Source organism: Cyprinodon tularosa, unplaced genomic scaffold (assembly GCF_016077235.1).
Source record: "Cyprinodon tularosa strain WSP-4 unplaced genomic scaffold, ASM1607723v1 ctg416, whole genome shotgun sequence".
Classification (NCBI taxonomy): Eukaryota; Metazoa; Chordata; class Actinopteri; order Cyprinodontiformes; family Cyprinodontidae; genus Cyprinodon; species Cyprinodon tularosa.
In genome coordinates this window covers 62,331-80,255 of record NW_024039137.1, presented here as the reverse complement: position 1 = coordinate 80,255, position 17,925 = coordinate 62,331, and the positions used below count along the sequence as shown (strand labels likewise).

The window sequence follows — 17,925 nt, the reverse complement described above, 5'->3', positions numbered from 1 at the left end:
ATGCTTTTGTCTGCACAAACGGTTAAAAAACCGACTCCATGAGGATGGTATGAGGGCCTGACGCCCACTGATGGACATTAAGCCCCAATGCGTCCACCAACGCCTCATTGCACCACAGACTGTCCTAGAGCTGGCGGATGCTTTAATCCAGGTCTGGAATGAGAACCCTCAGCAGACCATCCGCCATCTCATCAGGAGCATACCGAGGCGATGTACGGAGGTCATACAGGCAGGTGGAGGCCACACACAATACTGAGCCTCATTATGACCTGTTAGAAGAATAATACATCAAAGCTGGATCAGCCTGTAGTGTGTTTTTCCACTTTAATTTTGTGTGTGACTCCAAATCCAAATAAACTTTGTACAGAACAAGGTATTGAAAGAGTGTATTTCATTCATTCAGATCTAGGATGTGTTATTTCAGTGTTGCCTTTATTTTTTTGAGCAGCGTATATGTTCCTGCCTAATCTAAATCATGATTTATTTTTCAGGCATACTTATATAATTCTTTTTTTTAAACAAATACTTATCTGGAACTATCTCCTTGTATTAATTTATTCCTAAATTATATTTTTATTTAAGAAAATAAACTCAAACAAGTTTTGACAAACACTCCAACCATACCAAACCTTCCTATAAAATTTCCATTAATTTAAAAAAAGAACAAGAAGTGTTCTTCCCCTTTTTCTCTTCTTAGCTTTAGCATTTGAGACCCCCATCATCTAAATCTGGTGTAAGTTCATGGGGTGGGGGCTCGTCCGGATTGGCCAAATATAATACCGGTATGACGAGCATGGATGGATTACACTTGGAAACATAATAGTCAACTATTCCCCGCAGTCCAAGCAGTCATGTGGAACCCCTGATGCCTCATAGTTTTTTTATTGTTATCAACTGTCTGACATGTTTGCAGAACCCTGAACTTTACGTTGTTACAGCCTATAACTGTTTGCATGCATCCTTGAACAGATCCCTTGCTGCCTTTTTAAAACACACTGTCAGAGATCCAGAAAGAGGTAGAGAGAGCAAGCGTGGAAGGGTTGTTTCAGACAGCACAGATTCCCTGCAGAGGGTCACTCGTTGCATTGCATTCAGGGTCACGCAGCATTGCAATCCACAAGGGGTTTTAAAGACACATAGCTCCCATGCCTTAGCAGGCAGTCACACAGAAAACAGTCCCTCCTCTTTGGAGGTTATAAATGACTTCCTCTGGCATCTTTCCAGCAACCCTTCAATAGCCAACCCACTTTTCTTGCTTGAGCCCCTCACCCTTCTACCATCACTGCACCTCTCTCTGATTTGACTTTTCTAAAGAAAAAGAGAGGAAGACATCCTAGTTAACTTGACTGGACAGCAATTTCTTTGATTACTTAGCTGTTTTTAATCAACAGTTGTCAGTCATGCGTGAAACTTATTTCTGATATGAAACTGCTCCCTGCATGTAAGCTTTTAATTGCTGTTTTTTCCCATTAAATTGGTATTACAAAAATGGCAGCCGAATACAGCAGCCAGCGGTCTATTATTAATAACGCTGCTGCCAAAGAAAACACACCCAGGAGTTGGAGTTTGCGTCAATGAACAATTTAAGCACATTGATTTCAGGCTTGTTTAGTGAAGTGTTCATGGAAAATCGTTTTACATGTTCAGCCAAGACAGGAGCAGATATTAAAAAACAAAAATGTGACAAACAGACTTAAGTAATCCCAGGATTAGATGAAAAAGCACCAACTAAGCAGATTTTCCTGATTTCTGAAAAGCATGTGTAACTCCAGTTCTGGGTTTAACCTTCCTTAAACCCATCATTGTTTGCCCTCTTGAAGTCTCTCAGCAACGCCTGGGTGTTTATATGTGGCCTTGTGAGGAGCTGCTCACTCACTCTGTCCCCCAGCAGCCCAAAATACCCACTGGCTTTTATCACACTGTATGTGTGCTTCGATTGTTCACTGTCATGTCACTAAGATATTTACGCAGTGCTCAAATCCGTCAACCAAAACCGGCTCTACTGCTATTATGTTTATTTCTTTCCCACTCTGACTTATTGCCTTATTCATTTACCACGATTTCTCAGAAACAGAAATTTGTTTCGATTTTGTTTGCTTTGGTTCTTCTGCTAGCCCTTTTAGTGGTGTGAACTCAGGAATAAAATGAGAAGAAAACATTAAATCGATGTGCAATCAGTAGTTGGTGCCTTTCTCCAGTGGAAAATGGGTGAGAAGCAGGAAACACTGGGGGCAGGTTTCCAGTCCAGAACAAACAACCTTGCAAGCACTTACTGCTTCTCACCTAAGGACAATTTATGGCCAATTAACCGTAACCAAAAGGAAGCAGGAGTACCAGGAGAAAACTCAGGTTGCAAACAGAGAACATACTAACTTCTTGCAGAAAGAACCTTGGTCCTGATAAAACAAGCTAAGAGCATATTCCTCTGAGCTGCTCTGTTCATCTCATCTCTTTGATTCCATCAGGCTTTAAACCATATTTCACTGCAGCCATTTGAAACATTTTTGCTTTTGATTTCAATCTATTGGCTTAATCCGCTCTGGAGACTAAAACAAACTTATATTTGTTCTGGGTTCAGTTGTAGAAATAATCGCTTGTTTTGTCTTAACTTGCGAATCATGTGCTGATTCCAGTCTGTACTTCACCAGATTTTCAAGCTGTTGAATTTTAAAGTTTAAAGCCCTGCGTACCCTGTGCGATTTTCCAGTCGTGCGAGAATCTTTCGATCGGGCCGACTTTAAGCCTGGTTGTGCGTCGTGAGCCGTGTAGTGTACAGGGGATTACGAGCAACGATCAGCCTCTCACGACCACCTCCCGAACAGGAATCATGAGGTCGGGGGGTACCGTTGTGGGCAAATTGCTCGGGGCGATTCTTCTTTTTATTCTTCCTCTCAGATGTAAACACAGCAGCATGGCAGGTATGCCCGGCTTTAGGTGAATTCTTCTTCATGACCAGTACACCACATTATGCAGGCTGTGCTTATAAATGTAAAACAAAAAGTAGGCAATTAAAGTAGAAAGAAATATAAATGAATAAAATATCCAGAAAAAGACCTGACTCAGGACCTGAGAGATGCATTAAGCCAAGTTATACTTGTTTCATAGAATGCTTTTCAAATGCTATATTGTCACTGCTTATTCTGTCATTTAAAACTGCATATGCAAATTACTGGTATACTTTCAGGGGCGATTATATTGACCAAGGTTATGAGTACAAAGAAGGATTTTAATTTCCATCATTTGCATTTCTAAAACAACAATAGACAGCTTAAAAAGCTGTCAGCTTTTATTTAGTAAAGCAAGCGTTTTATTTAAAAGAGATGCTTATTGGCTTTACAGACAGACTGTATTTCTTCACTTCTTTCTGGCAACAGGTGAGCATACAATCTTCTATGCCTCTAGCCCTGTCTTTATTTCTGTTTGGTTGCCACCAACACACCAGATATTCATCATAACCATTAACAATAGTGAACACGGCCATTTTGGAAGTGTGATGTCAACATTTTCTTCTCTTTTTACTGCATTCCTACTGTTTATGTTGAGTACTATAACCCCCACCCGCTTTTGGAGTATACTGGACCTACAGCCGCATCATGTATAAATATCTAAAAAGCTTCCATGGGCTCCCACAGCTTGTTTTCTGTATTCCATATTTCAGCAAACAGTTACTTAAAACCTGTTTTGAAGGTTGTTGTTTTTTTGTCACAATGAGACTTAAATAAAGTTCAAATATGATAAAGCTGCTTCAGGACAAGTTTAAATGGTTAAGTTCTCTATTTAGACAAGACATAGACGCTATCCTTAGAAGCATTTACGACTGGTTTAATTTATAGGTCAGAATAAAAACCTAAAGTGGTTATTAGACTTAAAATGAGTGGAAAAGGGCCAAAGTAAACATTAAAATACCATAAAAACCTTCAGGAAATTTCATTAATGATCACCGTAAAATGATTTCAAACATCATAATATAAAAAAATGTGAAAAGACTCAACATCATTACTTGGATATTTGTCATGGATGTTTTTAGACACTTCAGTGCAGTGGCCACTGAAGACATAGTATTAAACTCGGTTCTTAGAACGATATCCATTTGCAAAACAGGTAAGACTTAAGAGAGAAGAAAATCTGTCAACATGGACAGCTGACTGTAACCTATAAAAAATGTGAGTGTTAGTGCGGTGATTAGCTATTTTACACTTTATATGGTCTCCTCTTAACCTACTGCTAAGTTTCTAATCCATGTTTTTCTTTAGGGGATATGTTTAATAGAATGTAATCCATGTTACTAATAGGAAACATCCATACCTCCAAATTCTTCTTCTAATTTTGTAAAAAAAAAAAAAAAATAGAGCTACTGTTTAGTCTCTAGGTCAAACATTAAATAATATTCTTGCCTGACTTTTATTTGGTAGACTCCTTTTTAGCTAATGGGTCTAAACAACAAACCTAATTTAATTAATTCTCAGTCTAAATCTCTTTTTGACGGAATTTTAGTAACTCGTTCAGATGGATTTGTGGAATCTGGTGCTTTGTCTGACCGATCACTCTTTAATCTACTGCCTTCTAAAATTACTACAGTTCGTCTAACTAAATCCTTAATCTTGATTACTTTATTAATGGCTTGGTAAATATCAATTGGAATAAACTGAAATCCACACCTTCTCTCAATAATGTATGGGACTATTTTCATGATGAGATTCTGAGGTATTAACATGGATGCACCTTTGACAGTGATCAAAGTCAAAGGGCACTTTTTTCCCCTGGGTGAACGATGAACTGCTGTGTCTCTTTAAACAGAAAAATAATTATCTGAAGCAATATTGACTTACACAGATTATGATGAAGAATAAAAAAGATGGCTTAGAAACATCTCCCTAAAACACACCAGAAATGCTTAATCTAGGTATCACAAACCGTGGTTATCAAACCGTTTTAAGAATCCCAAACATTTCTGGAAAAAAAATCCAAACAATTTATTTAAGTCTGCTGCTACAAAAAAAATGTTTTCCAATAGGGGCTTCACATCAGATCCGATGAAGTCGGTCAGTATTTCTCTCGTTCACCTCAAATACACTTTTATCCCCCAACTTCAGCGTGTTCTCTGAAACCTCGTTTTCTGGTAGTTGTTTTACATTTAGGAAAGTCAGCCAGCTGATGTGGAACAAGCTATTAGTTAGCTTTCTTCAATGTCTAGTGCTGGTTCTGATGGTACTGGGGCCACATGTATTGTATAGGCAGCTTGTTCTACTCTATTCTTTTGGCTGATCTTTTCAATTTATCTTTCTACATTTCCACCTTCTGAACATTGATGTATAGACTTCCATCTAGAAGGTAGAAATGTAGTAGGGTGATTCCCCTTCAGAAAGGTGATCTGGGAAATATAAACAATATACTATATACCAATATGAATTATTACCAGCATTGTCAAAGTCTTTGAAAATGTTATGTTTAATCCACTATCTGTATATATATATATATATATATATATATATATATATATATATATATATATATATATATATATATATATATATATATATATATATATATATATATATATATATATATATATATATATATATATATATATATATATATATCAGATAATATTATTTTTTAATGGTCTTGACAGGTCCTCTCCACTCTGGTTTAACTAATATCTACATCACTGTCTTCAGCGTGTTTCTTCTAAAGTTGTTGTTCAGATTTCCATTTTATAGACAGTGGTGTGCCACAGGGTTCTTCACTTGGTCCTCTTATTTTCAACATTCTTTTTGCTTGTTCCATTTGTAATATTCATCTATATGCAGATGATACATATGCATTGCTCCGAATCCAGTACAACTGACATTAAGCACTTTATCAGTCAATATTTTTTTTTATTTCTCATTAGGAAAAGGGATTGTAAAATATTATTTGCTATTTTTGACTTTGATGCAATCTATCAAAATACATCTACTAATCAAATGTTGCAAATAACAGTTTGTATAATAATTCAGATGAAAACAGTTTGCTCTCTCCATCCACCTGAAAACAATTCCATGGGTTCTTATTCATATTCAGATTTATGAAACTTACAGGTGCTGGTCATAAAATTAGAATATCATGAAAAAGTAGATTGATTTCAGTAATTCCATTTAAAAAGTGAAACTTGTATATTATATTCATACATTACATACAAACTCATATATTTCAGATGTTTATTTTGTTTAATTTTGATGATTACAAATGACAACAAATGAAAATCTCAAATTCATCATATCAGAAAATTAGAATATTGTGAAAAGGTTCAAAATTGATGGCCCCTGGTGCCACACTCTAATCAGCTAATTAACTCAAACCACCTGCAAAAGCCTTTAAATGGTCTTTCAGTCTAGTTCTATAGGCTACACAATCATGGGGAAGACTGCTGACTTGACAGTTGTCCAAAAGACGACCATCGACACCTTGCACAAGGAGGGCAAGACACAAAAGGTCATCGCTAAAGAGGCTGGCTGTTCACAGAGCTCAGTGTCCAAGCACATTAATAGAGAGGCGAAGGGAAGGAAAAGATGTGGTCGAAAAAAGTGTACAAGCAAGAGAGATAACCGCACCCTGGAGAGGATTGTGAAACAAAACCCATTCAAAAATGTGGGGGAGATTCACAAAGAGTGGACTGCAGCTGGAGTGAGTGCTTCAAGAACCACCACACACAGACGTATGAAAGACATGGGTTTCTGCTGTCGCATTCCTTGTGTCAAGCCACTCTTGAACCACAGACAGCGTCAGAAGCGTCTTGCCTGGGCTAAAGAGAAACAGGACTGGACTGCTGGTGAGTGGTCCAAAGTCATGTTCTCTGATGAAAGTAAATTTTGCATTTCCTTTGGAAATCAAGGTCCCAGAGTCTGGAGGAAAAGAAGAGAGGCACTTCATCCACGTTGCTTGAAGTCCAGTGTAAAGTTTCCACAGTCAGTGATGGTTTGGGGTGCCATGTCATCTGCTGGTGTTGGTCCATTGTGTTTTCTGAGGTCCAGGGTCAACGCAGCCACATACCAGGAAGTTTTAGAGCACTTCATGCTTCCTGCAGCTGACCAACTTTTTGGAGATGCAGATTTCATTTTCCAACAGGACTTGGCACCTGCACACAGTGCCAAAGCTACCAGTACCTGGTTGAAGGACCATGGTATCCCTGTTCTTAATTGGCCAGCAAACTCTCCTGACCTTAACCCCATAGAAAATCTATGGGGTATTGTGAAGAAGAAGATGCAATACACCAGACCCAACAATTCAGAAGAGCTAAAAGCCACTATTAGAGCAACCTGGGCTATCATAACACCTGAGCAGTGCCACAGACTGATCGACTCCATGCCACGCCGCATTGCTGCAGTAATACAGGCCAAAGGAGGCCCAACTAAATACTGAGTGCTGTACATGCTCATACTTTTCATGTTCATACTTTTCAGTTGGCCAACATTTCTATAAATCCTTTGTTTTTATTGGTCTTCAGTAATATTCTAATTTTCTGATATGATGAATTTGAGATTTTCATTTGTTGTCATTTGTAATCATCAAAATTAAACAAAATAAACATCTGAAATATATGAGTTTGTATGTAATGTATGAATATAATATACAAGTTTCACTTTTTAAATGGAATTACTGAAATCAATCTACTTTTTCATGATATTCTAATTTTATGACCAGCACCTGTAGATATTCTGATTATTTAAAGCAACACCTGATTAAATTCCCATATAGTCTTAGACATACACCTCAAATCTTTTTCTGTTGTCCCAAGAATGAATAAGGAAATTTAGCTCCAAGCCTGACTTTTTATCATTTTACATTTTTTATGCCAGAGAAAACAGGAGAGTAAAAAAAAAAAAAAAAAAAAGTCGAGTGAAACGTCCTCCTTTGTTTGTGTCCTACCCCAAGAAATATTTATATTTTACGCACACAAATAGTCAAGCAATAAACTTTTAAAAACAAAATTTTTAAGTAGTTAGATAATAAAGAGGCAAAATATATTTCCTGCCTGGTGGATTTTCCTGTAAATGCTATTCTTGTAGTAAGAGGTGTGATTTGTGATCTTGGTGCCAGAGAGGTTTTTTGTTTATACACCAGCTTTGCTGAACTAATGAACCACATGATGGTGAAGACTGAAAACTAAAAGCCAGTTTGAGGCCACACCTGTGTGTGGCAGGGTTCCAGTTAGCAGAAGGAGTGTGCTGCGTGTTGTTTACCAGAGTGAGCAGGGTCAGCGACACAAATGCGATGCTGCAGCTAAGAGTTAGAGCAGCTAGTGTGACGTAACCAGAGAAATCAGTCAGATCCTCTGGTCTACACTGGTCTTCCAAGACCAACTTCTGCTTGGAACTGATTTAGCAAGACTCTCCCTTTCGTTCACTAATCCAAAGATTCAGCATCTCATAGTAATCCTCAAAAGAGGACCGATACCCACAGTATTAGGTCTTACATAAACAACACAACCTCACTATACACATTCTTCTTTTCCCCCTTACGGTCGATGAAAGAAAAAAACTAAACAGGTATTGCTCAACAGACAAGTAGAACAGGATTTGTACTGTACGTTGTGGAGCAACAGATATGAGCTTCTTGCTCATTCACGCCAACATGCAAAGACGACAATCACAACAACACACTCAGAGTTACAAAAGATTGGAGCACTAGGAGACCTCCTGCATAATCCTTAGCATAAAGAGCACAGCTGGACAGACCTGCAGCTGGATTTACACCAGCAGAGTGGAAGCAAAATCAATTGGAAGCAAATAAACCAATAATAAAAATCCTTTTTTTTTTTATCTAACTTATAAATAAAAAAATTTTCATACGGATATAATGCTGGCTTTGATTTGTCTTGCAAACCAGAGGTGGGAATGACATCACACCTATTGTCACTGCAATTCCAATAAAACTAAGAAAAAAATAATCAGCAGATATTGCATAGCACAATATGCCACTGTTTTAGTAGAATATAAAAACCCATCAGAAGTGTTTAGTTTATAGTTCATAAAGCCGTCTTACATGCAAAGAGCACAGTGGGACAGTAAACTCAGGGCTGCTCGGTAAGCTCTGATTTCCCTGTTGGAAGATTGATTTTAAGAGGCGTTTTCAATTGGTTTTCTGACCAGAAACTCTAAAAATCAAGTTTCTAAAACTGAAGAGAACCCAGCACCAATTTTCTGTGCAATATACAGTGTCTTATACAAACTATTCATACCCCTGGAAACTTTCCATATTCCACTGCAACAAAATTGTGTGCATAACATTTTGATTTAATGTGACAATCAAACTCAAAGTAGAGCAAAGTTTAATTTGACAATCAAAAAACCCGCTTAGCAAATCCCAGTGGAACCCGGTTAAAAGAGTCCAGCTGTTTGCAATTTCATCTTAGTATAAATCCTGCTGTTCTGTGGAGGCTTAAGATGTTTAATGTAGAGTAAAGGAACAGCATCCTAAAGCTAAGGAACACAACAGGAAGGTTAGGAAAAATATATAGCTAAAAGCTTGGTTAAATCAAGGAGAACTGTAAAAAAATATATGTACAAAAATGAAAACTGTATAGACTGAGTGTAAACCAATGCATCAGGTGGAAGGGGACGGTCCTCTTTTTGGCACACATGTAAAACTGTGTGGAGGAAAGTGTCACAGAGCATCACTCTGAACCCATCAGCCCCACAGTAAAACACAGAGGCGGCAGCATCAACCTGGGGTAACTTGATGGAGAAATCTGAACTAATCCAATGAATTTTGAGAAGCATTGAGTGAAATACAAAGCACACTGAAAACTGCATAAAAGTTTATCTTCCAACAAGGAAACATCTTGCTGGTAGATGGACAAGATACACCCTGCAGTTTCCAGATCTTGAAAAGGAAAAGATTTGCATTCAACAAACTTGCCATCAGGTCTCTTTACTGCCCCAATCACCATATCAGATCACCTCACTGTCTTTTGCTCTTCTGTAGAGTTTATATATATATGTTTTTTTTACTATTATGGTCTCTATTCTTAGCAGAATTCAAACAGAACCTTCCCAATCTGGAACTTTGAGATGCAGTCTTTTTATTGAACAACTTGCCTCCTTTCCATACTCATATCGCTGCATTTTTCCAGTCCGTGTCTAAAAACAAAACAACAATCTACATGGACAATTGTCTTTGCAGGATTATAGTAGCAATTGTACTACCTTATGTAATGTAGGCCTTATGCACACTTGGTGACAGAGAGAATGCAGCATGTAGACAGGGTGTCTACATGCTGGAAGTTACGTACTGATCTTGGCAAAAACAGGGTTCCTAGTGGCTGACTCGCACGCAATCAGGTCATAAGCTAAGAGATTTCGACAGCATCCTGTCAGGTAGGAGCAACCTCTGGCCTTGACCAGTGGAAGAGAATTCTGGGAAGATTTCGACAGATCATCCGGGGAATCAAACCTGGCCTCCACTGAACCACCAACTCCCTCCAATGCACCAAAATGTTGGAGGTTGACCTGGTAGAATCTCGAAAAACAGGACACCTTCAGTCGATTATATCATTTGCCCACAGGACGGGGGAAAGTGTTTATATTGAGAAGACATGCTGTCCTCAGTACAATGTAACACAGCGCTTTACATCACATCAGACAATCTCAGCTTTTCACAACTCTTATTCTATTTCATGCTGCTTTTATAGTCTCCACATCGCACTATGTAGATGTATATGCATTAACATCATTTGTTTAAGATAAAAGTGGTTGGATCATATTTTAATTTTAATTTTTTGTTTTGTTTAAATACCTAAAAAGCCTTGTAGCTTTACCAGCTCCTACCTAGTCTGGCACCTCCAGCATTTTTATCCCTTCACTCATTGGTTTCATTAGTTTTATTGCATCCTGTTTAGTCCATATCAGTGAATAAAGTGGTTAATCTGCACAAAACAGGCCTACTTTATATTTATTAACATCATTCTGATCACCTTTGTTTCATCTCCACCTGTTTTGGGAGCATGGCAGCAGACACACTAATTGTTTTATCAGGAATCCTTCTGCAGTTTACGGTAATAAAAATGACTTCACCCTGATATAAGGGCAAATTCTTAATAGTAAATGGTTTATTAAAAATAACAGAATTTTCATAATCACAGCAGGTAATTGGATATATAATTCCTCTCCTTGAGAAAATGTGCACATGAAAAACAAAAACAAAACGGATTTAATGGTTTAAGAATCTGGCAGTTGATTTATTTTAACACTTCATGCTTTCTGCAGAGATTTGTTCCTGCAAACTTAACATAAATCTTGAAACTTGCTGTATGGTGATGCATGAGGACAAAGTTGGAAGTTAACCACAGACTGTGGCAAACATGACAACAAGATGTGGGAATCGAGGAATCGTACGGGAAGAATCCCTAATCGCTAGAGATGAGGCCAAGTAGCTGCATTGCCTCACCCTGGGAACCAGTCAGAACGCTTGTGTTGCACAGATGCTTGAAAGATAAACACGGCGGGGTAAAGTACACCAACCAGTTCCCATAAACCATGCATTTTATTTGGAGGTGACTTCACCTGTGACTATTGCCTTTGTGTTTGTGCAGTAAAAGCTGCAGCGGTGGGGGTGGCCAGGCCAACTCAGCCGCATGTTATGGGGTCAAATGATAGGCTTTTTTTTTTTTTTTTGGAAATCTGCGAGCAGGACTCCCTCTCTAACAGGCTTTTAATGTTTAACTTTGCACGTCAATAAACCATCGACAAGTACAAATCAATCATTTCTACATCTGCGAAAAAAATAAAAATGGTGTTTGTTTTTTTCCTTTCAAAACAGTTTAAGGATTGCAAGCTGATCTGTCAAGCCTTATTAAAATGTATTTTATGAGAAAGAGCGACACAAACTAATGAATAAATATGAAGCGGAAGGGAAAATTATTGATTTCAAATAGTTGTTTTTTTAAACCCTCTTTTTTGGAGCATTGTATCTATCTGTTTTGCATAATCAGAAATGAATATATATGTAAAATAGCTCAAGCTCAGGCAGGCTGGACAGACTTTGATTTTTAAGAATGAATATATTTAGGTCTGGTTCCCCTGTGCCGTAGCTCTGGTTGGATGTTTAGGGGTTGCCATCTTGCTGCTGCAGCCTCAAATCAGCTTTTCTTACAGGATTCCCTTAATTTAATTTCATCAATCTGTGTTTTTAAGCTAAAGAAAGGCCTCCCTAAACATGATGCTGCCACCACCAAGCTTTACAGTGGGGATGGCATGTTCAGGGTGTTTTACAATGAGGTAGAGGAGTTCAAAAATAGGCTTCCATATGTCTGCCGTGCCTCTCTGTAAAGATTTCTTGCTTTAAGTCAGACCTGTTGAATCCAAAATGAATAGTTCTCCTAACATCACAGGTTTGGATCGCTGTGTCTCATTTAAAATTTAGAATCAAGTCATTTTGTTCTTTAAATAAGTGCATTTTACTTTGATTCAAGCAGAAAGGTAAGAAAATATATTAATTGGAATAAGATTATTAACTTAAAAAAAAAAAAACTCCATTACTTACTGTCAAGTGCACAATATCTTTAAATTTTTTAATGCAGAAAATACTCATTCCTTTGGCAGATCATCTTATATAAATGCAGAAGTAAATACACTTATTTCAAGAACTGTTTACCTATTTCTAGATACGTTTTGCAGTCTTATACTAAATAAGTTTCTCAGGCTGACAAAAGACACCATAACTGATTAATTCCCTGGACCAATTTAATATTATACCTTTACCAGCTTTAAACTTCAGTTGTATCAAGAGGATCACAGTTTGTCAAATCAGAGGTCTGTATCTTTGCCTTTTTGACTCACTTAACATTATAAACTTACTCTGTTTTTGGGGCTCACCGGCTCCCCTTGTTAAAATTGGTCAAGAGTAGGGCTGCAACTAACGATTATTTTACTAATCGATTATTCTGTTGATTATTTTTTCGATTAATGGATTAATAATCGGAAAGCCAAAGGTTCCTTAAAGAAGATTTTTTACAAAATTAAACCAGGTGAAACTCAAACTTTTCCACTTGAGTAGTTCTGGATAGAACATATTGACAGATTAAAATTATTTTTATCTTAAATGCAAAACATTTTTTTTTACAATTTTGGTATAATTGCTGCTCTAATTGAGTTGCTCTGTCAGCTAAAAGCATTATTTACAGTCTGTTCACTGCAAAAAATAGAAATCTCAATAAGTTATTTTTTCTTAAAATAAGTGTGTTTTTCCTTGACTTGAGGAGGTAAGTAAGACACTTTGCCAATGGAACAAGACAATTTCCTTTTAAAATAAGAAAAAACTATTTTATCGTCTTATTTCAAGTAAATATTATCTAACTATCTTATTTTAAGAGTAAAAATACTCATTCCATTGGCAAATCATCTTATTTACCTGCTCAAATTAAGGCTAAATATACTTAATTTAAGCCATTTTTTACTTATTTCTGGATTGTTTTTGCAGTGTTTACGCCAAATTAGTAGATTATTTCAATAATCGGTTAATCACGATTAATCTGATTAATTGTTTCAGCCCTAGAATAGATTGTTTACAAAGAGATAGAAGAAAATGATTTAAAGGGTGTTTATTTATGGTGTTTATAATAGGGTGTTTAGGGTGTTTATAATATTTTTTGCAAAGCATTGCATGATTTTGTTTTTCTGCAAATCTGTGCTTGCACTTTCAGTTAGCTCTTGTTTTTCTGGCTTTCTCTCAAGCGTTTCGTGTGACAAGTGGCCCTCTGTCAGACAATGTCCCCTTCAGAGCCACAAGTGAATAATTGACTTAATATTTTTTTTAATGTTTTGTTTAAATACCTAAAAAGTCTTGTAGTTTTACCAGCTCCTACCTAGTCTGGCACCTTCAGCATTTGTATCCATTCACTCATTGATTTCATTAGTTTGATTGCATTCTGTTAATTCCATATCTATGCATAAACTGATTAATCTGCACAAAACAGGCCTACTTTGAATTTATAAACATCACTCTGATCACCTTTGTTTCATTTTCACCTGTTTTGGGAGCATGGCAGCAGACACACTAATTGTTTTATCAGGAATATTCCTGCTATTTAATAAAAATGACTTCACCCTGATATAAGAGCAAGTTCTTAACAGTAAATGGTTTATTAAAAATTACACAATTTTCATAATCACAGCAGGCAATTTGATACATAATTAATCTATTTTTGTTTTTCTGCAAATCTGTGCTTGCACTTTCAGTTAGCTCCTGTTTTTCTGGCTTTCTCTCAAGCATTAAGTGTGACAAGTGGCCCTCTGTCAGACAATGTCCCCTTCAGAGCCACAAGTGAATAATTACCTTGCTCATGATCTTTTAGGACACAACACACCGCCTGTGCTTGTTTTTATTTACAAATACAGAAACAAAACCAGTGCGCACGATTCTAAATTGTTTTTCAGAGATTTACATTTTTAGAGGTTAGGTGCAGGTTCCTATTTCTTTTATTTTTGTTCTGATTTGTGTTTTTATTTTTTTAGACTTGCAGGCAGCATGACAGGTGTGATTTCCCTTCATTTCTGCGCTTTCTTCACCCTGCGAGCCTCAGCAAAGCCCGTCTGGCGCAGCGCAGTCACGCAGGAATGTGGTTCAGACCAGAAACAAGCTCGGAGTATTTCTGAGGAACTTCTAACCGCCAGGAGCGAGCTGATAGAAACCCTAACGGCTCCACACTCTCTGCCTTTCCGCTCGGACAGCGCTGGAGACGTTAGAAAGTTTAACCCACCTTCCCTGCTCAGTCCGCCCGTCGCTCCCAGCAGAAGGGCTCCGACCAACAGCAAACTTCTCGCCGCCTCCATCTCAGTCCATGTTTCCAAACGTGGATGTTTTCTTCTTTTCTTAATAAATGCGAATAAGGGAAAAACTCTCTCCTTCTCCTCCTCCTCAGATGAAGCTTTTTTTTTTCTTCCACCCAGTCCTGAGCTGAGTTGTAGTCCAGACTTCCTTCCTTGGATTTCGTGCCTGTCGGTAGTAAAAGCGTGGACGCGCACAGGAGTAGAGGCGCGCTCCCGTGAAGGCCGGGACAGGGCGTGGCTGGGTTAATATAGCCAAACCCCACTCCACTAAAAAATGCGACACATCTGTCCATGGCCGGTTCTAGACAGGGGCCAGTGCCCCTCTAGATCATGTCCTGGCCCTTGTAATGGCCCCTGAACTGAAGACATAATACAAAGAAATGATATGCGCTGGAACAGACATGGTTACTGATAGGTCCTTTGGATCTATTTCATGTTTTTTCTTTTACAAATTCTATTTTACTAATTATTTAAAAACAATAAGGTAATAGCGTCAGTGGTATGGAGATAGAATCCCAGTTTTCATCTGCTAAATGTTTTTTTTAAAACATAAAAAAAAAATGTAAAAATTTTTACAGCTGAATTTATTTGTTTTTCTTGAGTTCTATTGCAGATTTTATAGAAAACTGTAATTTTAACTTAAATTATGTCCAAAATATGTAAAATTTCTAAAAGATGAATATATTTGGACCTAATAAAAGATGGGATATTAACCTATTTAAACCCACGGGGTCGCCGGCGACCCGGTGGACCTTATGTGGGGGTAATAACTCAGAATGCATAAAAGCAGAAAAGAAACAATTACGTGACTTTTTTAAAAGACAATTACGGTACTAATGTTTAATATCTGTCCTAATATTTGTCCTTTTCTCAAATAATTACCCTGTCATTTCAAAGTCAATGTTATGAAATGAAGGGAAAAACTTTCTCAAAAGAAAATAAAAACATTTTCAGTGGGTTGCTGACATTTTTCTTAAACGACATCAAAACATACATTTCTGTTATATGTAGAGTCGATTTATTTTGGAAATTCAATGCAGTTGATCTGTGGAGAGAATGCTGTCCACCACACTAACCAGCATGTTAGTCTATCTACTTTTCTAAAGATTAGTGCATCTTCATCATTTTTAAGCCAAAGTGATGAAGAGCCAATATCAACTGTCTAAGGGCCACAGTTTGCAGACCCCTGGACCAGAGTGCTGTGCAGCATTGAGACCCAGGCAATCCAGGATTTTTATTCTGATGAGGAATATTTTCCTACACTAGTTTGCTGGTGGTTAATATCAAGCAGAGAACCGGTTTTACTAGTACGGAGTCCACAGCTAGATTCTTCCACCCGAGCTGATGATGTTTGCAGCTCCCCCACAGTAACTTCTTTGATTATTGCTGATTAATGCTGTCACTGATCAATCTGTGTGTTTAGGTGGACAGCCATGTTTTTTTTAGCTTGTTATCATACTGTTATTCGTAATGGATTACAAAGAATTCCATGTTGTTTAATACCTACCTGTGTGCTTTTCAATCCCAAAATACTTTATATTGGTCACTAAATATTCAAATAAAATGCAACGGCCAGATGTGGAAAAGATCAGTGTGTGAATGAGGCTATAAGTTTAAATATATAGAAGAAAGCTATAGTCAGATAACCATGAAAAAAATTTAGTTTTCTTAATCACCAAAATCTTTACTTTAATTCTAAAGTATTATGGTTCAGAGTGATTAAATTGTTCTAGAACACCGACCTTCCCAGCATCCCTGGAATATCTGGATTTAATATGAACCTACTTTATCTCTTTCTTCAAGTATATTATCCATTACATTTAAAGTTTGCGTCCTGGTTGAATCATCAGGCCATTAGTGTGAGCGCCTCTGTAATAAAGTGTTGACATGCCTAGTTTGTCTTCTTGCTCAGTGATCAAACTGTAAAAATCTTGATTTCTATGCTACATGGAACTGCTTAAACCTTGGCCAGCCCATCACATTTACTCCTACCTTGGATGAGCGTATCAACAGCTCATCCAGAGAGCTCAAAAAACCCAGATCATTTATAGCTCTGCATGGCTTAAGGTCAGAGTTTAAGGTTCAATGAAAAGAAAAAGGGACTGGGCTAAGTTGTAACTGTGGGAGAGCACCAATACCTAATATATTTAGTAAAGGATAGAAGACCCCAGGACTTTTACTGAAACGTATTTTCAGCATGGATATTTTCAGCTGTAATGGGATAAGACTGTCCCAATACAGCTGGCGTGAAAATAATAGCATTTCATAAAAAGACCTATCAGAACTCAGAACAGAAGGATCCAGAATTCAGGCAAGACAGACAGTTCATTTAAAGACAGACTGTGGATCTGCAGTATAAGCGAATAGGGCATCTATAACAGGAACGTCTATTGGAGAGAAACACAGGTTAGCAACCACGATAATATGATGGAGGATGATTATGAATGCATAAGTCACTAACCTGGTTTTACAGTTCAGTCCATGCCCAGAGAACGAGGATGATTCCAGCCAATCGGCTGACGAGACTCAGCGGACGCTTCCAGAGTGTTCCAGATGTGGAAGCCTAAAAGACTGCAGTGCTGACAGGAGTTCAGACCCGAGGCAACGAAGGAAGGCAGGATAATCCACAGGGCGAATTCAAGAGGCAGATCCAGGTTCAGTCCACAGAAGAATCCAACAGGATTTCGAATACAGGCCAGGAAAAAAGATCAGACTGGGGCAGGCAGGCTCAATGGTTCAAATACAGAAACAGATCAGGATCAGGTAATCAGAACGCTGTATAAATGCTATGGAACTCTCAACACCGAAGGCTCAAGAATAATCTGGCACTAATGGCTGGAAACAGGCAGCATAAATAGGAGCTGGAACAGGTGGATCAGATGAGCAGTGATGAGAAAACAGGGCAAAGCTAGACAAGTGAATGTGATGACGAGCAATCAAGCCAGCCATCAGTGCCAAAATCATGACAAGAACAAATTATAAAGTAACTCAAAGATTGCCAATCCTTCGCAAAGTATAGGGAAACGGTTTATTGAAAATAGAAAAATTCAGCTATAAACCGAACATCTGGGTTACACAGTGGTGGAGGTGGTACCAGCGGTGCCTTGCAACTAGAAGG

The 17,925-nt window shown here is 37.7% G+C and overlaps 1 protein-coding gene across 1 annotated transcript in view; it reads right to left on the bottom strand.

Moving 5' to 3' along the window:
* Positions 1-15,009, bottom strand: part of erbb2 (erb-b2 receptor tyrosine kinase 2) — a 40,342-nt gene extending 25,333 nt beyond the window's left edge. Inside the window, exon 1 of the mRNA XM_038298812.1 lies at positions 14,738-15,009. Within this exon, the coding sequence (XP_038154740.1) occupies positions 14,738-14,810 (73 nt within the window). The 5' untranslated portion in view covers positions 14,811-15,009. The remainder of the gene's footprint in view (positions 1-14,737) is intronic.
* Between the last annotated feature and the right edge of the window lie 2,916 nt (positions 15,010-17,925).